This window comes from Rhodofomes roseus (genome assembly GCF_022264815.1).
Source record: "Rhodofomes roseus strain CIRM-BRFM 1785 chromosome Unknown C8Q71scaffold_1, whole genome shotgun sequence".
Classification (NCBI taxonomy): Eukaryota; Fungi; Basidiomycota; class Agaricomycetes; order Polyporales; family Fomitopsidaceae; genus Rhodofomes; species Rhodofomes roseus.
In genome coordinates this window covers 617,692-637,704 of record NW_025952957.1, presented here as the reverse complement: position 1 = coordinate 637,704, position 20,013 = coordinate 617,692, and the positions used below count along the sequence as shown (strand labels likewise).

Sequence of the window (20,013 nt, the reverse complement as noted above, 5' to 3'; positions counted from 1 at the left end):
GGAGCAACAGGAGGCTGGTAGGGCGCAGCAGCGACTTGCTGAGGAGCAGGGCCGCCTTGGGGAACATATGGCTGCTGGTACGCCCCCGCCTGGGGCTGATACGGGTTGTATGTCGGTTGAGGGGGTGGTGGTGGTGGCTGCGCGACGGGCGGCGGCGGCTGCGCCTGAAAATGCTGCTGAGGCTGGTGGTGTTGCTGTTGCTGCTGCCAGTTACGGTTTTGCTGGTTGCCGTATCCATAGTTCGCATACAACGCAGACTGGTCTGCGGGAGGTCTCGCGGTGGCAGCTTGGGCCGCCTGTGCGGCTGCGGCCGCTGCAGGCCATTGCTGCGCCGTGTATGATTGCGCCGCCTGAGTGTGCTGCGCTGCTGCAGCGGCTTGCCAGTACGCAGAATAGTCAGGTTGCGTGGGCTGAGGCGGAGGGGGACCAGGAGGCAAAGGGGGTTGCTGAGGGGTATACGCAGCCGTCGTGACAAAGGGGTTTTTGTTCATCGTCGCCGCTGGAGAGCCAGAAGACAGAGATCAGGGTTGATCTCCAACTAAGAGAATGAGTAAGGTAGGCAGTCGTTGCGAGCGGTGGCGACGTGGACGTCTTCGACAGAGGCCGGCGGGTTTTGCATCGTAGCGGAGTAAAGCGGGAAGTCACCTTGCGTCACTCCGTGACACCACCCAGCTTTTGCGTCACGCTGCCCGCCGAAACGACGCTCAAACCACGAGATAGAAAACGTGCGCAGAAAGTTGATAGAAAGTGTAGAAGAATGGGAAAAATGTAACATCTACAGCGCTGCCATCCACTAGGACTATGATGCACTCTCATCTACGCCCTCGACTCTTGCCTTCTTCTTCTTCTTTTTCTTCTCTTTGCGCCCTGAGTCGTCGTGGGGCGCTGCTTCCTCCACTTGCTGCTCCCGCCGCCGTTTGCGCTTCTCCTCAACCGTTGGGGCAGCATCTTCGACCGGTGCCACGAATGCCTCGGCACGCTTGACACGCCGCTCTTCAGCGACTTGTTCTTGCTATGAAAACAGTCAGAATAGCTGCGAGGACAAGAGGCGAGCACCCCTTACCTTCTCTTTGCGTTTCCGCTCTTCACGATCAAGCTTCTCGTGCGCTTTGAGGAAGTACTCTCCAGATTCTAGTTGCAGGTCGACCTTTCGAGGCATCTGCGGTGGGGGGAAGGGGGTATAGACCTTCTTTGCAGGCGCCTCCTTCTTGCCCGCCCCAACCGGTTCCAAGCCCGCAGTCTTCCGGGCTTCGTCCTTCTCCTGTATCCGCTCGTTCTTCCGTGAAGTCTTTTCAGAGGTCTTGAGGTGGTGTCTACGGAACTTCGGTAGAAAGCGGTCCCATGACTCGTTAGCCAGCTGGGGGTCTTTTGCAAGTTCGCGCTTGATCATGAGCTCCTGTATATGTAGGCACATCGTAAGAACCTGCCGCCCACTGAAGGACATTGTGCTCACCTTGATCCTGTATATAGGGTGGATATTCTTCATGCAGTCGAGTACTATCCGTCGGACCTCCTTAAGGCCCTTGTATGGCCCCATCACACTGACGGTGTTCCCTTGTACGAGAACGTAGCATTGTGTCAACAACTCGATTGCCTATGCTTGCCGTTAGGCGCATTCAACTATACAGACACTTCATGACTCACCTTGAGCGTACTACCGTCAGGTCCTATGATCCTCTGTCTCCGCTTCACGAAGCGCTCCTTATTCCGGACGATATTGCCTATCTTAATGATATCGCATGCCACAGCGTCGTCAAGGATCTTCACAGCTTGGCCGATGGCTACACCACGCGCGAGGAGCTTGATCATATCCCGAGCCTTCAGGATGATGTAGGGGTCGTAAGTTTTTCGTGTAGTCCGAACCGACATGGATCCATGGATCAAATCGAGCGAGCAGGCTATGCCCTGTAGCGTGCGGTCAGAGGGAAGACGTTAGCGTTTGGCGGGTACGCACATGTGCATCCAAAGCCTGTGTAACCGCACTCCATACCTCCCGCAAGTACTTTTCTCTGTACTTCGGGAACAAGGTGGCGAACGAAGACTCCTCCTTGAAGGTACCGCCCTTGTTATCCTCATGCTTGAATGTTTCGATCTTCCACTAAACAGGGCTTAGGAAAGGTTAAGACAAGTTGACAATCAAGCTTACACTAACAATCACTGTGAGTATGGAGAACAAGGCAGGCTTCAGAAGACGAGCTCACTGGTCTATGTCGTCCGTGTCCCAAGCTATCCAGTGTATGAGCGTCGGAAAATGTGGTCGATGTAGAGTATACGTACGCTTTTCCTTCCTGTTCTTCTTGTTCTTGTTCACCACAGGGGCTGTCTCTGAGGCTTCTGCCATTGAGGTGCTATGTGTGATCGAGGTGAAGCTGAAGTATTGAAGACGAGTACTCGACGTTCGGGCTTGTTTCGGGCCGCTCTTTTGCGACAAGGGAAAACGGTGTGACGTCACGTGGTCGTGACATCTAGCGGTCCGGGAGTCGTGCACGGTGCTGTGAGCACAGACAAAGACCACTTCGATTCCACTCAGACCTCTCCTGTACTTCATCTTCCGCCCCCGAACATGGATATCAATCCAGAACTAGCTGAAACCGGCGTAGAGACTCTTTCATACGATGATATTACCCCATATGACCAGCTTCCGCCTCCACCGCCCGCCGAACCTGGTCACGCCCAGCTCGCCGATCGAATAGGCAACACGAAGGTATATCTGCTCTCTGAAACGGCGGGGACGCGGCTAGGAAAGGTGCGCCGGTCGAGTGGTTAACGAACGCAAACGCAAGAACCTAACGAGAGAGTCACCGATGACTTGCTCGACGCTCCGGACCGACCAACGACCAATAGCGAAACCATGTGGATGCTGAGGACGGAGACCCGGAAGGAGACATAGAGATGGAAGAAGGTTGCTCGCATGTCCGAACATTGCTCTCCGTGTGTCTGATGTATGTCTAGACTCTCAGTACAGAGGCAATGCCATCCTGCTGAAGGGCACACCGATCTCGCATCTACCGACACAGAGCATCTTTGCGTACGTCTCGCACTTTGACTCGCGCCCTATGGCACTAGAGTGGATCGACGACACGACATGCATCCTCGTGTTTCCGTCCAAAGCCGCTGCGCGGTCTGCCCACCGTCTCCTCACAAAGTCTATCGCGGAGGAGCCGTCACTCGAGGACGGGTCCGTCACTGCGAAACCCATCCCCGTCACACTGTGGCCTCCCGAAGACAGAATCAACAAGAGTCTCGGGAAGGGGGAGGGGCTCAAGGGCGTGATCCGCATGCGATGGGCCACGCGGCAGGACGTGAAGAAGCGCGGCGCGAAGAGCGAGAGCACGTTCTACAAGAAGTATGGAGACAAGGCTGGGAAAGTTGGTCGGGGCGATGAAGATGAGACGGATAGAGATGATGGACGGCAGCGGAAGCGGAGAAGAGGGGGCGAGCTGGAGGAACGGATAGAGAAGGGCAAGTTGGACGAGGAGCTGGACTCGTTCCTATCCAGAGAAGCGCGACCCGAATCCCCTCCGTCAAGGATGCGCTCGGACCGCATACGGTCGAACGGGAAGTCCCTCCTAGAACGCACGTCCGCCGCGCCTACACGATCGCTCGCCGATCGCATCATCGCAGATCTCCCTCGACGCGCGCGTTCTCCAAGGCGAGACAGGCGCGGTGGGCACGAGGAGAGGACGGAGCGGGAACGAGGGACTCCGCGGCCGCGGAAGACACAGGAAGAGCTCGATGCGGAGCTCGACGCGTTCTTGCAATCGAGAGGTTGAACTACTTACACGCTAACTTATTGCCTTGTTACCTGTTCTACGAACCCAATTCAGCTACCATTTATTACCGAATCCGGTCCGTCACAAGCTGTACAACGTCATCCTTCCCTGCATTGGCAGCTATCCTGGATTCCTATACACGGTATCGCCAGGCCCTCTATAGATGATAATCATATTGTCCTGCGGCGCACGACGGTCATTCAGCGCATGCTGAGAGCAGCAACGTCCCAAGAGAAACACTTCGTTGCATGCATGACTAATTATTCGAGGCTAGAGATATTATGTCCAGTGGTATGTACTACCTCACCAGTCAAGGTCGCACTCATATGGCCGCAACGCACACCACAGAGGCTGCAGCGGTATCGAGCGCACACCGCGCTGTTGCATCCGGAACGATACGTCGTGTAAGCGTGGCAGCGCAGCTGTGACGTTGCCACCCGCGCCGCTCCAGAACACCTCAGCGGAGGCGGCAGCGCGAGGCCAAATTATCGGGTCGAGGTTATCGGGCCCTGATTGTTCGGTCCAAAGCAATTGCTGACCTGAAGTGGTGTGAGCTCATTGTCGACGAACTAGAACCCAGGAGACTCACCGCCCATGATCTGGGAGTACTGGTCGGATGTCAGGTTGGCGAGGGGATCGAACGTGTAGGCGTATTGCCAGGTCTTGAAGGGGTCGCACCAGCTGTTGCTGAATGCACGGGGCGTATTGTTATTTCGTGTCATGCATGCCGATCGAAGGAGAACCATACCCAGTCGGGTCGCCACCGACCCACTCGCCTGCACCGCAGTCCTAGATCGCCAGATGAGCCTGAAGACAAACTCCATCACATTGCCATCACTCACAAGGTAGAAGTAGTTGGATGCCGCGTGAATGACCCTGAAGCCTTGGTCCACCACTGCCTTGACATCGTCCGAGGATATCCAAACGCTAGTGAAAAGACAAGCATTAGCGGCGAGTCGTGCGTATGTTCCAGGTACACTGACAGGACAAGCGTATCGGATGAAAGGGACAGGTTGTAGTCGAGCACCATCTCTACGTAGGCTCGCACATCAGTATCGAACTCCCATTGTAAGATATCCTACGCGTACCTTCCCAGACAGCAGGTGTCTTCCCAGCAGCAGCGAGCGCGCCATGCGTCCCACGAACGTAATCCGTCAACGCCTCGTTGAATGTCCGGCCGGTGCTATTCAGGTCATACTGGGTCTCCTCGTCCATGTCGTAACAGTACGTCTGAATCTCATCGCCGCCCGTGCTGACCATCGATGACGGAAACATTTGCGCGACTGCCGTGAACAGTTCCGCACTCCAGTTCGCGACCGTCGCATTGGCGAAACGGAGCTGGCCGGCGGGTGGCTCTGAGACATCCGATTGAGAACCTCACTGCGAAAATCATGAAGGCTTCCGTACCTCCGGCATACGACGCCCAGGGGCGAGCCAAGTAGCAAGCAATGAATTCCGGATGAGATTCCCCTATGATGGAAGTATGCCCCGGCGTGTCGACTTCAACCATTACGTCGATACCTCGCTAAACAACGTTCTGTCTATCAGTTCCGCGTTGTACATCTAGCACGGGAACTCTCACCGCGCCTGCGTACGACACGATATACTCGACGTCATTCGGACTGTAGATCATCTGTGGCGAGTATGCGCCATACTCGGAGAGTTCCATGTACCCCGGAATCTGCAGAGGAAAGCTCTGGCTGTCGGAAATGTGCCAGTTGAATTCATTGATCTGCGACGGCACTTAGCACTGTAGATTGAAGGAAGAGCTGTGATGCTGACCTTGACCAAACTCATCGTGTCCAGCGTCCGTAGTATGTCGGATACCGGGAAACTACGTCACGCCGAGTTGAGTGAGACACAACGCAAGCCTGAACAGAGGTAGTGCGAGACGCACTAGTTACGTGCTGTGTCTAGCATCAGACCACGATATGGCTATAGCAGGAACGAAGCAATGTGAGAGTCTGAGGAACTTCGACGATGTACATCTCTCGTACGTATGCAGGCACATCCTCAATTTGAATAGGCGTGTTCACGGCGTAGATGGTCCCATCATATTCGTACCACAGTTGTTCGAAGGTTGTTAGCCCTCTGAGGAGTCCAAGCGTAGAAGTCGCCGTGATTGACGCGACACTGCCATTAGACGGAACGGTCAGGGTGTACGCTTCGTCCCTCTCCTCCAAGGGCTTTTGAGCTTCGGCAGTGATTGACAGGACGGAAGAACCAGGTTCCAGAGACAGCGTCAAGCTAGACAAGTAAGCCGCCGTCTCGAATGTACTGACGTCGCCTGCTCCACGACCCACAACAAGTCTTCCCAAATCGTCGGTGAACAGATGGGACCTTGTTCGGGAGATAGCATCGTATAAGTCTTGAGGAGGTTCAGAGATGCCGGGCGAGATCGTGATGTCGAAGTTCCCAGAGAGGCGTAGAGCGGTGTTGCCCTGGGTGAGATTCTGAGGTAACGGCCAAAGAGCACCGACCAGTGAAACGGCGGCCGACAGGACCAGCCATAAAGACATCATCGCGGGGTTCGTGCAGGCCCCAACGCTCTTGTGGCAGGGTGCCCCGCTCCTTAAATACCCTACCTGTGAGCCAGAGTCCGTCCAATCGTGCCGTTATCGAGACCACATGTGCGGCTTCTTTTGAAGATAGCCCGGGAATTTGCTGCAACCCTCCTAAAATAAGTCGACACGAGTTCTCTGCCGGACGGACGTCCATATAACCCATTAGGCCTACCTGTCATACACACTGTGGTCGCTCACGGCGTGACGAGATCGACCTGCTTGGGTCACAACTGTCGCTCAAGTGCGCACTCATCTGAGGCGGTTGCAAGCCTAGAGTCTTGCTGATCTATCAGGGATAGGCGCAGACACCGAATCATCCGATTCTCGCATGAGTTTTTTTTGTCAAGCCGTCAAGATTACAGTAATATGCAGATCGAAGGACTACGTACCGAGTCCAAGTTCACGAACTTGAATTCGCGGTGATCAGTAACATGTACTCGGAGAAGTATATCATCTGCTGGTACGGTTGCAGAGACTGCGGTGCATCAGAAGGCGGCGTCGTCGACAAGCAGCTCTGGAGGGAACATCGTCCTGTCTGAGGAGGTGCACGATTGGCCAGTGACTTATGTGGCGGAGCAAACGACTCGGACGAACGTGGGCCGTGGCCAGGTTCAGAGGCGCGCAGAGCGTCTCGCAGGCGGTCCGGCTCAACCGCTTGACAAAAATGGAAGGTGACTTGCCGTAGCCAGTACTGGCGCCGATCGACTCGAGTCTCACGTCGCTGCTTAGCATCGTTCATAACAGCGTCACACCGCACGGGACTCTCGTCTTCGCAACACTTTCAACCTTTCTGGCTAGTACTTCCCACGACGTGGCTCACTAGGAATATGTTGAACCCCAAAGTCGAGGACATCGCAAGCCTAGTAGACCTCACCGCGAACGGCGACAACCGCCCAAGGGTGTCGCGCAAGAAGGAGGAGCCGGAACCTCTCGACGACGCGTTGTTCAGGTCCCGGATCAAAGGACGCTCGTGTGAGCTCATAGACTTTGTTCTTATCCCGACGTACGAGGACTCGGTGAGGCCCCGAGCGTCCCGGGCCGCTGAAGAGCGGGTTCGAAATGCTTCGTCCACGGATTCAAAAGAGGGCGCAGGTGCGTCCTTTGTGTGTCACTTCAAGCTGTAATCTTGATCGAGCGTGTAGTCCCAGGTGTGGGCGTGAAGGCGGAGCCCATCGACGACTCGCGTCTCCTGCCGGAGGTCGGACCGGCAGACTCGCACCGGAATCTGTCTGAAGAGGAGTTGCGGGAAGTAGCCCAGCGACTCAAGAATGTATGTCTGCACCTACTTCTACTAAGTATATCATTGCTGATGTAGTATTCTCACAGCCAACTGTCAAAATCAAGAAGGACAGCCAATTCAGCTGGAAAGTCGTCACGGATCGAATGAAGGTTGTTGGGCTGGGTCGGCACCCAATAGACCTGGATGAAGTGACGCTCAACTTCAAGTTCAATCGACACTACCTGCACAACCTCTACGGGGGCAGTTTTGTGGCTACCTTTCCTCGGCCGGACCCCAAGAAGAGACTGGTACACAAAGTCGATGACTTCATGTGTGTGGTGTTAGACCTCAACCCACATGCGCCTATCAATCCTGGTGACCCTGGGCTGTTCTTTTCTGATGCACCAGCGGATGACCTGGGCAGCTTCACCCGTACTTCTTATCGTGTCTGTGTGAGGGTACAGGAGAAGCCTGCACTCTGGCGCTATATGGGGCAGTATCGGATGATTGTCTCAGAGTCACTGACAACTGACGAGTTTGCAATGCAGCCAGTTGCTGTACGTCACTTAATTGTCATTGCAACATTGGCTTTATGGTTGACAGAGCAGCACATCTGCTACAGGTGCAGAAGACGTGGGGTCAAGACATCCTTCTGAAGACTTGGGGCTACGAAGTTGCTGCTCGAGTCTGGTACCGAAAGAGGCATCAACAGGAGCCTCCTGAGGATGAGATCTCCACACTTCTTGAGAGCAAATCTCATATGGCCACAATCTGCAATGAGCTCTCCTGGGAGGACATTATTACAGCATTCAAGATCGGAAAAGAGGTGAGCTGTGCAGTGCTCCAATCACGGTCTTGAGCGTACAATACTGACCACCAGTATAGGTTATGGGCATATATGTAATGAAATGTGTCGGCTATGACATCGAGTTCCAGCAGATCCTTGCAAGGAACTACAAGCATTTCACGCCACCAAAATCAAAGCAAAAGCCGCGGGGTGACACGAAGGCGGCTCTGAAGCGCAAACACAGGTCTCCCGATTCAGTGACACCGGAGCCATCCGAGGACGACAATATTGACGACGCGGATGGCAATGACGACACTACGGTTGTAGTAAACTTGGTGGATGTGGGGGATCAGTTGGATGTTGAGCCTGAGGTGCTGTGTGTCGCACCGAAAGGAACGCGCTCGCGTGCACCGGCGAAGCGGTTGAAGATCGAGTAGGATGCGCACCGTGCATTTGGGCAACGGTACCTCACATGAGTGCGTACTAGTGCTTTAAAGTTTGCATCGTCGCTCAGCCTGCCTTGCACCTGTTGTTTTTACGGACTTCAAGTTGCAGTTCTTTGCTATTGGTCAAACGGATCTCATTCGCCAGACATGCGAGGACTTCGGAATAACTAGAGCGGGGAGTCAATGATTATTACTATCGGCTACTAGTACAGCACAGGTTGAATTTCGGGTCCGCGGGTATAAACTACTATACTACAGCGCATCGCCAATCACAGAAAATACGCCCCGGAAGTACGTCTCGAAGCCTTTCAAGCCGTATGCAATCCCGCCGATGACTCCATCAGGACGCACGATCACGATTGTCGGCTTCTCCGGAGACACGAGGTACCCTGCGTACGCATGGCCACCCTTGTCGACCACCACAAGGTCGGGTTGACCAGCGATGTGCGGGTCGGACGTGCCCTGCGGGAAGACCAGCACTGTCTTGACGGAGCCAGCCTGATACTTCTGGGCCGCTTGCAGAAGCTGCTCCATCTCCTCCGCGGGCAGATTGAACAACAGCACCGTATGATGCATAGGCCGAAACACGTTGAACAGGGACGTCGCGCCGTCCGCCTCTCCAGTGCGCACTGGCACGAGGTCCGGTGCTTCCGGCGCGCGGTCACCCGCCCTGAGCTCACTGTCGTTGCCGGAGCCGTACGGGTTCACGTCGTTGGGCGACTCCGCCTTTGGCGTGCGCTCATCGACGACGATCGAGCTCCAGCGGTAGTTGATGCCGAGCATCTTCAGGTCGCCACCACGCTTCCAACCGTCCTCGGCGTTCTTTAGCATCGCGTCGTAGAGCTTCGTGCTCTTCTGTAACATGGCGGCGATGACGGGGAGGCGCTCTTCGGTGTACGTGGCGAGCAGGGAAGGAGAGGCCAAACCCTTTTCGACGAGGCTGAGCTTCCACGCGAGATTGAACTAAGGTGGTTCGTCAGCTTGTAGGACGTGGTTGTAACATCACGACACTCACGGAATCCTGAGCACCGGAGTTCAGGCCCTGAACAGCATGTCAGACAGATTTTCAAGCTCAACGACGTCGGCGTTCCACTTACCTGACCACCGGCGGGACTGTGAACGTGCGCCGCATCTACGTCGTTCGTGAGTCAATTCACTATGCGCTTAGTAGCCGCCAGACTCACCGCCAGCAAGGAAGACCCGGCCCTCGCTGAACTTGTCGACCACGCGGATGTTCGGTCTAGGTACCCACTAGGTGAGCCGGCCTACGGCGTGTGGACAAGACTTACCTGTACAACGAGAGCGCCTCGACTTGCCCGAACACCAGATCCTTCCGCCCGACTTGCTTGTATAAGACCTCCACAAGTGCATCCCTGTCCACCAGCAGTTTCTCCTCATCCGCGGCCGCTTTCAACATAAAGCTGAACCAGCCGGGCCTCTCCGTGGGCATCATCATCACTCTGCGCAGAGATATCAGGTGGTCCTACGCCCCGCACATACGAGAGGGACAACGCACCCGGCAGTGTTAATGTCTCCCCACTGATGCCAGTACTACAGGGTGTTGTGGTCAGTCAGGGAGCGCTAACAATGTGTATATCTTGGCCCCTACGTCGGTACCAAGTCCCTGCGTCTCGACCAGACCGAGCACCGCCTTCCACTGGCCCTCCGTACGAGTTTCTCCGATGAAGGACAGGTTTAACTGCTTGCGGACGGCACCTGCGGCATTAACATCGCATCAGCAAACCAGACACTGTCTGCTAGCAGCGCCGACGGCTCACTTCTGCCCCCGTCCGAGCCTACAAGCCAGTGGGTTACCACGGTCTCAATCTTCTCCGCCTCGCCGTTCTTGGTGGCAAGCAGCGCCTCGACGCGGTCAGGGTACTGCACGAAGCTACGCAGCTCTGTCCCGTATTCCACTTTGCCGCCGAGACGCTCGATGTGTGATCGGAGGATCGCCTCCGTGTTGTACTGGCCAAGCAGCTTCGCGTTATTCTGTCGCACGTCCGTCACGGTGTCAATCGGGGATAAAGAGTCGACACCCGAACTCACGTAGGGGATTGAAGGCGTTGGCTCCACGATTGAAGTCATGATGACTACTTTGAGTATCTCCACCCCACCTGGGAGCTTGTATTGATGACCGGGCATAATGAGCAATGCCTTCGCAAGCACGTCGTCGATCACCTCGAGAAAGTGAAACAGGTCTAGAGTCCGTGGCTAAATCACGCGTTTTCTTGTGAGCAAATGCCGCAATCCAAGGATTCTACAAGGAGCACTTGCCTGCAAGCCGGCACCGCGTTGGCCAGGGTTGCGATTTGCGTCCTTGTCAATTATGCGGACTGGAATGCCGTTCTGAAGGAGCGTCAGCGCCAGGATGAGTCCAGTGGGCCCTGCGCCGGCCTATGTCACAACATCGAAGATGATAAGCACAAAGTGGTAACAGTTCACTGCTAGCTGCGCTTACGATGAGGATAGGAACTGGAGAGGTGTTGGACATTGCGTTGTCGGAAATTAATACTACGTGTGATGCCCGATTGGTCGTCTGCTGAAGCTGGAAGAGCCGCTGTTGCAGGGCTACCCCATCCTAGCCGGCCTCTTATACGCCGCTCGAACGGCTGCGCACGTACTAGATATAGTCTCCTTGCAGACCATGAAGCTGAGAATCGACAAGCGCAGCGATACGCGCGGCGGGTCGGCGCAAGTGTCTGACCAGGCCGCCTGTCAACGTCGCTACTTGGATGAGAGAAGTGTGGACTCCAGGACATGTGGAAGACTTACGTTTCTCCTCGGCCCGCGTCGTGATAGGGCCCGTATAAATCTGGACTCGCCGTTCCACTCCGAGTCATGCGCCGCAGTGCGCCGGTGGTTGTCCTTGTCGCTTCTGATAAAGTGACGTATACTGCAAGTTCAACAACGACCTGATTGAGATCGCATCGGGGCCGACCGCCGGTACGAATCGTATCCTCCAATCGCAAGCAATGCGACGCTTGACGGCCACAACTTGCCACTGGCAACATGCGTGTGAGCAACGCGGCTTCGAATTCAGCATTTGCGCACGTAGGTGGCATGCGCACTTATAGCAGGCCATCGTACATCATTGTCCTGCAGGTCTCGCATTTGCTATGTTGCAGTTGCCAGGATAGTATCGATATCAACTTGAGACACTCATAACTCGCTTTCTTTCCACGGGCCTTCGAACGGTCGGAGAGGATGAGTGGCGAGAAACTCGTGATTAGCATTTGCTACTGGTACTAGTACATGTCACCGAAATTCGGATTCATGGGCGCCGGTACTATCACAACGCATCGCCAATCACCACAGAGAAAACGCCTCGGAAGTACTTCTCGAAGCCGCTCAAGTCGTACACAATCCCTCCGACGACTCCGTCCGGACGCACAATAACAACAGTTGGCTTCTCCGGGGATACCAAGTATCCTGCGTATGCATGACCGTCCTTGTCGACCGCCGCAAGGTCGGGTTGTCCAGCGACCTGCGGGTCGGACGTGCCCTGTGGGAGGACCACAACCGTCTTGATGGATCCAATGGGGTACCTTTGCGCAGCCCGGACAATTTGCTCCGCTTTTTCCGCAGGCAAATTCAACAGCAGCACCGTGTGACGGCTAGGATTGAACACGTTGAACAGCGACGTCGCGCCGTCCGCCACGGTTGTTCCAGCGCGCACTGGCACAAGGCCTGGCGCATCGGGCGCACGGTCGCCCGCCCTTAGCTCGCCGTCATTGCCCGAGCCGTACGGGTTCACGCTCTCCGGTGACTGCGCTTTGGGCGTGCGCTCGTCGACGACGATCAAGCTCCAGCGGTAGTTTACACCGAGCATCCGCAGGTCTCCGCCACGGTTCCAGCCCTCTTCCGCGTTATTCTGCATTGCGTCATAGAGTTTGGTGCTCTTCTGCAACATCGCAGCGATGACGGGGAGGCGCTCCTCGGTGTAGGTGGCGAGCAGGGACGGGGAGGCGAGGCCCTTCTCGACGAGCGCAAGCTTCCATGCGATGTTAAACTTGATGGGAATCGTCAGCTCGATGCAGCCATTGTAAATAGTGTGACACTCACGGCATCTTGAACGCTGGAGTTCAAGCCCTATCATGGGTGTCAGGCGGGCTTCGACGGATGGATGATGTCTATGTTCGGCTTACCTGACCACCGGCGGGACTGTGAACGTGTGCCGCATCTACATCCTCTGTGAGTCGTTCTGCTGGCATGCCCAGTAGCAACCGCTAGACTGACCTCCAGCTACGAAAACTCTGCCCTCGCCGAACTTGTCTACCATGCGGATGTTCGGTCTACAGACAATAGCGAATATCAGTGAGCCATCCGAACGGCCACTATATATAGATGAGATTAACCTGTAGTATGAGACTGCCTCAAGCTGACCAAACACCAGGTCTGTTCGCTCGACTAGCCTGTAGAAGGTCGCGATGAGTCCATCCCTGTCCGCCAACAGCTTTTCCGAATCTGTGACCCCCGTGGTGATGAAGCTGAACCATCCAGGCCTCTCAGTGGGGATTAACAATAGTCTACGTGAGAATGTTAGGGTTTCACACGTTTGCCAATACACATGGGGCAACGTACCCGCCAACGCCTATGCTTCCCCACATGTGCCAGTACTATCGAGCATCGCAGTGAGTCGGCGGTTAGCGAGCGTCGGTAGATCAAAGCAAGTAGCATGGCTGGCTTGACACCCACCTCCGTATCGAGTCCCTGTGTCTCTACTAGGCCCAGCAGAAACTGACCCTCCACACGAGTCTCTCCGAGGAAGGACAGGCCCAGCTGCTTGCGGACGACACCTGTGGTGGTGCAGATGCGTCATGCGTCAGTGTATCAGACGTCCAGGAGCGCTGACACGCTGACGGCTTACCTCGAGCCCCGTCAGAGCCCACGATCCAGTGGGCTACCACGGTCTCCGTCTTCTCTGTCTCGCCGTCTTTGGTGGCAAGCACCGCCTCGACGCGATCAGGGTGCTGCACGAAGCTACGCAGTTCCGTGCCGTACTCCACGGAGCCGCCGAGGCGCTCGATGTGCGAGCGGAGGATCGCCTCTGTGTTGTACTGGCCCAGCATCTTCGCGTTCATCTACCGCATGTTGATGTCAATCAAGGAAAGATCACTGGGTATTGACGATCAAACTTACGTAGGGGGTCGAAGGGGTGGGGTCCTCGATGGGAGCTATTGTCGATATTTTGAGTGTCTCCACCCCACCTGGTTTGTACTCGCGCCTCTGAAAGCCAGACAATGCCTTCGCGAGTACATCGTCCAGGACGCCGAGGAAGCGAAACAGCTCCAATGTTCGCGGCTGCGTGTTCTTTGTGAGAAAGCAGTGCACGGTCAGTCATGCACAAATCACCCACCTGCAAGCCAGAGCCTCGTTGACCCGGGTGTCGATTTGCGTCTTTGTCAATGATACGGACTTGGATGCCGTTCTGAAGGAGCGTCAGCCCTAGGACGAGCCCCGTAGGCCCTGCCCCTGCCTGCAATGGATCGTCAGCGATGATCAGTCACGAGTGCTGATCATCATTGTGACTAGTGGCACTTACGATCAGAACGGGGGTTGAAGAGGTAGCCATTGAAGCGAGATTCAGTTGAACCAAAGTCGAGTGTGGCTCTACGAGTCGTCTGCTAGAGGGTCAGTTCAGCTTTAAATACGGGCGCGATGCTGTAGCACGGCGGCCTATGTGTCTCTCCCCGAGCATTCGAAACACTGTGATGATTGACATCTGAGTCAAGCTGTCATGGCAGTAGTGTCGAAGCTGTGGAGGTATACGAGGGTCTCCACCTCGGCCGACGGGGTCGGGCTACACTGTTAGGTGCGCATGCGGGCAACATGCGGGTGTAGATGACATGACCGGACGTGTCCCCCCTTCGATTGATGGCCCAGAAGACTCGAAGCCTACGAATTGCGTTCTGTCAAGCAACGCACGGAGAAGGCGTGGGTGGGACACTGGTACTTATACGCAGTGCGCAGGTTCTTCGACTGACATGATGGCAGGGTTGACAGACTACGCCCGGGGATCGCATGATATGCCTTAGCCGATACCGCATCCAACACAATCAACTCACACTGATATATGAGCGAGCGCAATGTAGCAATGCTTACTGCAAACGATTCGGCATTGGGCAAGCAACCTCAAGCGACGTTGCGCCGCGGGGGTGGTCCGGTTCCGAGTCGGAGGAAAACAACGCGTCCAGGAATGCGCATGGTATCTGATGAGTTGGATCTACGTCCTAAAAGCGCGCACTGTCAAGACACTGATGATCGCATGCGACATGAACATCAGCAGGTGGTGGAGGTTGATGGAGGAGGGGTTTGAGGAGAACAACCAATTCGCCAGCGACCAAACTTCACCAAAGGCCTGAAATGAGAACAGCAAACTCATTATCCCAACATTATACCAAGCTCACCCTGTCCGCTAGGCGTTGCATGCACTTGGCTACGAGCTGGTTTCATGCAGCCCAGGTTCCTGGGCTACGACTTGGAAGTCTTGACGACGTCCGCGACCACGAACATTGACAACATGGAGGAGGGAGCCCGCCGGGCTGGACGGACCGGCGCTTCAAGCGGGCCCGCCGGAACGACTCGATCGCGCCGCTAACGGCCCTTGCCCCTCCTCTCGCGCTCTCTGATACATATTCACGCCGACTCATCTTCGATTGTGTTCGTCGCTGTTGGCTTGCTCCGCGACAGCCAGATAACTGAGGAACTGATAACTCTTTGTACATGAACTATGCAACCTCAACTTGAAGAGGAACCGACGGTTGGCAATCAGGCTGTGCAACACATGAATTCCGAGCCTGCCATGGCCAGTGAGCAGATAGTGGAGCCACCACTGGCACTAGATGCAGATGTCGATGTCGGCGCTGCGTATGCATTGCACGCAAAGACGGAGCCTCTCGGTGACGCTTCTAATTTTTCTAGGGCCCTGGGATCTCGCCGTGCGCGCATGAGCCACATCCTCTTGCCCACCTACAAAGAAGTCAAACGCGAGGAGCTACGGAAGGCCGCGCTAGGACAGACTCGAGATAACATATGTGAGTAGTTTTCCATGTGGCCGCCGTTGCTGTGGTCGCCAATGCTACATACTCACTAAGTATGGCATTGAAGCCGATGCCACCATTAGCAAGGCAGAGCCCGCCGAGGACATCAGCTTGGACCGCATCCCGTCAGCTCCGGGTCGTGTGGTTCATGTCTTATCCGACAAAGAAGTGCAAGAAGCTGCTTCACAGCTAACGAACGTAGGTTCTTAACGATCGCTCTGCATATAAGATTGCTGAACAAGGTCCTCAAGTCGGCTGTGAAGATCAAAAAGGACTCGCAGTTCAGCTGGAGGATCGTCACCGACCGCATCCGCGCGGTCGGCCTGGAGCGCCACCCAATCCAGCTCAACGACGACACCACGCTGAGCTTCATGTTCAATCGGCATTACCTTCACGACCTCTACGGTGGAAGCTTCGTCGACACGTTCCCGCGGCCCGAGCGGCGGAAGGTCCACTTCCACAAACTGGATGACTTCATGTGTCTGCGGCTCGACTACAACCCACACGCCCCTGTGAACCCAGGAGACCCCGGCCTACTCTTTACATACAGATCTGCCGATCGCCTGCGCAAGTACGCAACTGGATTGAACCGGCTCTTCGTGAGAACGCAAGCCACTCCGGCGTTGTGGCAATATATGGGACAGTATCGATTGTACCAATCGGAGTGTCTCACCAAGGACGAGTTTATCAGTCAGTCTCCCGTGGTGCGTCCTTCCAGTGATACTGCTATGGTTTTCAACTGCTCAAGACGTCGTGTCATGCAGGTCCGTAAGACATGGGCGAAGGCTGTTCTCAAGAGAACGCAAAGTAACGACATCGCCGCCAGGGTGTATCTCCGGAAGACCCACGAGAGAGAGCCATCACAGCGCGAAGTGTCCAAGATGCTCGATAACAAAAAGCAGATGAAGATGGCGAAGACGAAGCTGACGTGGGCAGACGTCGCAGCTGCTTACGAGCGAGGCGAAGAGGTGGGTCTGATTCGCGCTTACTGCGAGAGCCATTCTAATATAAATGAACCAGGAAATCCGTGTGTACGCGATGAAGTGCGTCGGCTATGATGTCGAGTTCCAGCGCATCCTCGCGAGGAACTACCGTTTTTTCACACCGCCGGAGACGAAGCGGAAGACAGGGCCATCTAATTCGACAGGTGCGAAAGCGTCCTCGAAGCACAAGCGACGCCGTTCGGTGTCAGCGACACCTGAGCCATCCGAGCCCGAGTACGATGATGATGCCGATGGCAGCGAGGATAACGGGGAGATCATCGACCTGGTGAACTAACGGGGAGATCATCGACCTGGTGAACTCCGCGGGTGAGTCGGACGTCGAGGTAGTGCAGTACAGACCGAAGGGGACGCGGTCTCGGGCACAGGCGAAGCGGTTGAAGACGGAGTAGAACACTGCCTCGATGAAGCTCATATTCTTGTTACGCTTGTAAGTGTCTGCCGTCTCGGTGTTTTTGTGCAGCGTGTTGTTACCGGCTGGGGATTAGTAGGAACCTCTTGTTGACATGCAGAATCGCAGAACATATCTCTTGTGTACAATACGCATGGCCTTTTCTTGGCCTATCTCTGCATAGTAGAACAAAGCTGAATTGGGATGTCAAGCCATTATGAAGGCCTCGAGGTTGAGGTTGACCACACTTTCCACTTAGTGATAACGTTGAAGTCGTCAATATTCGTGTCGTGATAGTATACACGAGGTCATCGCACATCATCGCAAGGCCGAGTGAGCGTACAGCTCCAGCGTTCCCGAAAGACTCCCTCGTGGCATAATAAACACCGTGACTAACACGCAAGATACTCACCTGCAAGCCAAAGTCACCTTGCTAGCATTTTGGGACGAAACCGCGCCGCCGATGCGGACTTAGATGTCATCCTCAAACAGAACGAGCCCTAGAACCTGTCCTTGGAGGGCTGACAATAGTGTGCGGGGCGATGTCAACAAGATTAGGATAGAAGTGCCAGCACTTCAGCTCTCCTCAACAGGACCCAGCTGTAGTACGCTCTCTATAGTTCCCTGTCATAGAATTGCATATATCGTACACAACTACACACCATCATTTATCGGCTTCTCACTTCTCGTCGACGTTCCTGCCTGGACCCTTGACTCCGGCTTTAGGAAGAGTCTCAGGCATCGTCACAATCCCAGTTCAAACATACAGTCGGCTGATGACGTCGCTCAGCGTTTCCTCGTGAGTCGCAGGAGCGAGATCGCTTCGCGAGCGTATACTTCGCGGTCTGGGTCATCTGTCACCTACGGAGTTGAGTGGCAACGAGCGACAAGTTAAGCGCAGCCTTCGTGAAGTATTGAGCAAGTGCGTACCTCGGTCCAGGTGAACTCTCTCTTCAGCAACGTGAAGAACCGCTTGTCGGCCTGCATCAATCAGTCAATACCACCCATACACATCGCGCGTGCGTCGATATCGTAGACAAACCGTACCTTTCGCCGCTTCTTGTAGCAGAATAACACCTCTGGTCTGTCGGAGGCAGCGTCAGAATCGGAGGGGCGCGGGACAAGCTCGGCGAGGGTGTGCACGAGGAGTGGGAACGCAGGTTCGAAGTAGACGCAGTCGGCAGCGAGGATCACGGAGGGACGATGGATGTCCGGAGGGAGTGGCGAGCCCCTGCCCTGCGAGCGGTGTTAATAAATATTCACGTGATGCACGAGCCGAACAGGTAGGACGGATGGGCGACAATACTAAGGAGAAAAGGAAGCAATGGAAGAGAGGGCACAAACCAATTCAGCTCGGCGACGTGTACGTGTGCGGAGAGGTCGTTCATGGCTACGTTGCGCCGCATGATCGACAAGAGCGGCCTACGTCAACATGTTACCAGCCAATCCATATTGATCGCACGCGAGAGCTGGTACGTACGCCTGGTCGGTGATCCATACCTCCGCTCCTAGCTTGCCCGCGACGAGCCCCACGAGGCCCGTGCCGCTCCCGAGCTCGAGCACCGTCTGCCCCTCGAGAGAGCCATGACGCGATATGTATCGCGACAGTACCTATCCATCGACAGGCTCTGTCAAACCCCGGCTTCCTGATGAATCGAGCTTTGAATAGCGCACCTCTCCCGCAGGCCAAGCAATACCCCCGCAGCCCGGCGAGGCGTCCACCACAAGCTTGATGAGGATGTCCCCTCTGCAAGCATCCGCACTTTGACCGTCTTCCGGGCCCCGAGGAAACGCGAGCTCGATTCTCTGGTTGAGGATGGACGGGATCTGGGCGGGGACTAAGCCGTCCGATGTGCGGGTTGTCTTGGGGTCGGAGTCGAGGTCGAGGTCGTCGCGGAGGTGCCGGAGAGGGTCGAGGTCATCGAGCTTTTCTTCGAGGGCAAGGTCAATCATGTTAGGCTAGGCGGGGTTGCTGCACTCTATCATACAGTACTGTGTGAGTTACATATGCCGCTGCGAGCAGTCACTGATGATGATGATGATGAAATCTGCATTTATTAACCGCCACAAGCAAACAAAACGTGCTAAGACGCGGCGACTGCCGGTGCGTACAATAGTGGGCATTATAATGCGCCACTTGCAAGCCGGTAGTCCTGTCGGGTAAGTGAAATCGTACTGGTAGTCTATGGTCGTTTGTATGTAGTAGGTGACGGGTTACGAGGCGCAATGAATGCGGTCAGGCGGGTTCGTGTGTAGGCGCGTGTGCGCGATGTGCGCGGTAATCAACCGGTTCGTCCATAGTCATGATGCATGAAGTTTAATAAATTAGCATGGGGGGAAGAGAGAAACAGAGAAGGAGAAAAGCGGCCGGGTACGGTCCTGTCGATCGGTGTCTTCTCCCGAGGTCGCAAGTCGGGATTGCACCCTCGGTGCACGTGTTTGTTGGGTTTGGTATGGGTAGAGGGGGTACGGGCGGCGTCGCCGTGCAGCGTCCGCCGACCGTGCGAGCAGTCACTGAGTCAGTAACACTAACAGAGAACCGCGCGGCGATCGCGATCGCGCACCACGTGATTTTATGTCAGGGACGCGTTCAATCCGAATTCATCTCGTTTTCTCGTTTCCTGTTCAATCCGACTCGGACGCACCATGATGCATGAAGCTTTGAAGCTTTGAAGCCCTGAGCTATGGCTACGGATAGTAACAGCATGGAATGCGAACGTTTGATGGATTGCAAGAGCGCAAAGTTGCTTTCACGAGACGATAGTGCATTAAAACACGCACGATGTATG

General features: G+C 55.4%; 8 protein-coding genes across 8 annotated transcripts; 3 read left to right on the top strand and 5 right to left on the bottom strand.

Annotated features, from left to right (window-relative positions):
• Positions 1-643: 643 nt before the first annotated feature.
• C8Q71DRAFT_729586 (uncharacterized protein) lies at positions 644-2,410 on the bottom strand. Its single transcript, XM_047922039.1, has 8 exons — positions 2,278-2,410; positions 2,202-2,226; positions 2,105-2,108; positions 1,955-2,077; positions 1,645-1,905; positions 1,454-1,594; positions 1,064-1,396; positions 644-1,012 (listed from the first exon to the last, which is right to left on the bottom strand). Exons 1-8 carry the CDS (start codon positions 2,339-2,341, stop codon positions 800-802), a joined length of 1,164 nt encoding a protein of 387 aa, XP_047784490.1. The 5' UTR covers positions 2,342-2,410; the 3' UTR covers positions 644-799.
• C8Q71DRAFT_825594 (uncharacterized protein) lies at positions 2,391-3,773 on the top strand (the record flags this gene model as incomplete). The annotated part of the gene is made up of 2 exons (XM_047926282.1): positions 2,391-2,746; positions 2,961-3,773. The coding sequence occupies exons 1-2, from the start codon at positions 2,564-2,566 to the stop codon at positions 3,771-3,773; spliced, it is 996 nt and encodes a 331-aa protein (XP_047784489.1). The 5' UTR covers positions 2,391-2,563.
• Positions 3,774-3,924: 151 nt separating this feature from the next.
• Positions 3,925-6,434, bottom strand: C8Q71DRAFT_9779 (N-acetylhexosaminidase). Its single transcript, XM_047929232.1, has 11 exons — positions 5,771-6,434; positions 5,671-5,708; positions 5,556-5,607; positions 5,356-5,505; positions 5,181-5,298; positions 4,862-5,128; positions 4,757-4,805; positions 4,616-4,700; positions 4,522-4,562; positions 4,363-4,460; positions 3,925-4,312 (listed from the first exon to the last, which is right to left on the bottom strand). The coding sequence occupies exons 1-11, from the start codon at positions 6,293-6,295 to the stop codon at positions 4,077-4,079; spliced, it is 1,659 nt and encodes a 552-aa protein (XP_047784488.1). The 5' UTR covers positions 6,296-6,434; the 3' UTR covers positions 3,925-4,076.
• A 730-nt stretch (positions 6,435-7,164) lies between these two features.
• Positions 7,165-8,780, top strand: C8Q71DRAFT_852202 (uncharacterized protein; the record flags this gene model as incomplete). Its single annotated transcript, XM_047926807.1, has 5 exons — positions 7,165-7,429; positions 7,480-7,607; positions 7,664-8,113; positions 8,179-8,382; positions 8,442-8,780. 5 exons carry the CDS (start codon positions 7,165-7,167, stop codon positions 8,778-8,780), a joined length of 1,386 nt encoding a protein of 461 aa, XP_047784487.1.
• A 108-nt stretch (positions 8,781-8,888) lies between these two features.
• On the bottom strand, positions 8,889-11,419 carry C8Q71DRAFT_9586 (monooxygenase). The gene is made up of 11 exons (XM_047929219.1): positions 11,251-11,419; positions 11,067-11,186; positions 10,839-11,003; positions 10,568-10,781; positions 10,399-10,505; positions 10,306-10,340; positions 10,079-10,249; positions 9,974-10,029; positions 9,887-9,921; positions 9,805-9,831; positions 8,889-9,752 (listed from the first exon to the last, which is right to left on the bottom strand). Exons 1-11 carry the CDS (start codon positions 11,281-11,283, stop codon positions 9,042-9,044), a joined length of 1,674 nt encoding a protein of 557 aa, XP_047784486.1. The 5' UTR covers positions 11,284-11,419; the 3' UTR covers positions 8,889-9,041.
• Positions 11,420-11,918: 499 nt separating this feature from the next.
• Positions 11,919-14,598, bottom strand: C8Q71DRAFT_9661 (monooxygenase). Its single transcript, XM_047929222.1, has 11 exons — positions 14,335-14,598; positions 14,149-14,268; positions 13,932-14,093; positions 13,660-13,873; positions 13,488-13,588; positions 13,374-13,408; positions 13,148-13,318; positions 13,029-13,084; positions 12,938-12,972; positions 12,855-12,881; positions 11,919-12,801 (listed from the first exon to the last, which is right to left on the bottom strand). Exons 1-11 carry the CDS (start codon positions 14,362-14,364, stop codon positions 12,082-12,084), a joined length of 1,671 nt encoding a protein of 556 aa, XP_047784485.1. The 5' UTR covers positions 14,365-14,598; the 3' UTR covers positions 11,919-12,081.
• Positions 14,599-15,394: 796 nt separating this feature from the next.
• C8Q71DRAFT_729554 (uncharacterized protein) lies at positions 15,395-17,263 on the top strand. Its single transcript, XM_047922038.1, has 7 exons — positions 15,395-15,659; positions 15,714-15,826; positions 15,900-16,030; positions 16,084-16,536; positions 16,597-16,800; positions 16,853-17,096; positions 17,125-17,263. Exons 1-7 carry the CDS (start codon positions 15,523-15,525, stop codon positions 17,223-17,225), a joined length of 1,383 nt encoding a protein of 460 aa, XP_047784484.1. The 5' UTR covers positions 15,395-15,522; the 3' UTR covers positions 17,226-17,263.
• Positions 17,264-18,010: 747 nt separating this feature from the next.
• C8Q71DRAFT_793366 (putative methyltransferase-domain-containing protein) lies at positions 18,011-19,177 on the bottom strand (the record flags this gene model as incomplete). The annotated part of the gene is made up of 7 exons (XM_047925469.1): positions 18,011-18,085; positions 18,155-18,205; positions 18,272-18,455; positions 18,569-18,646; positions 18,705-18,835; positions 18,899-18,969; positions 18,994-19,177. The coding sequence occupies 7 exons, from the start codon at positions 19,175-19,177 to the stop codon at positions 18,011-18,013; spliced, it is 774 nt and encodes a 257-aa protein (XP_047784483.1).
• Between the last annotated feature and the right edge of the window lie 836 nt (positions 19,178-20,013).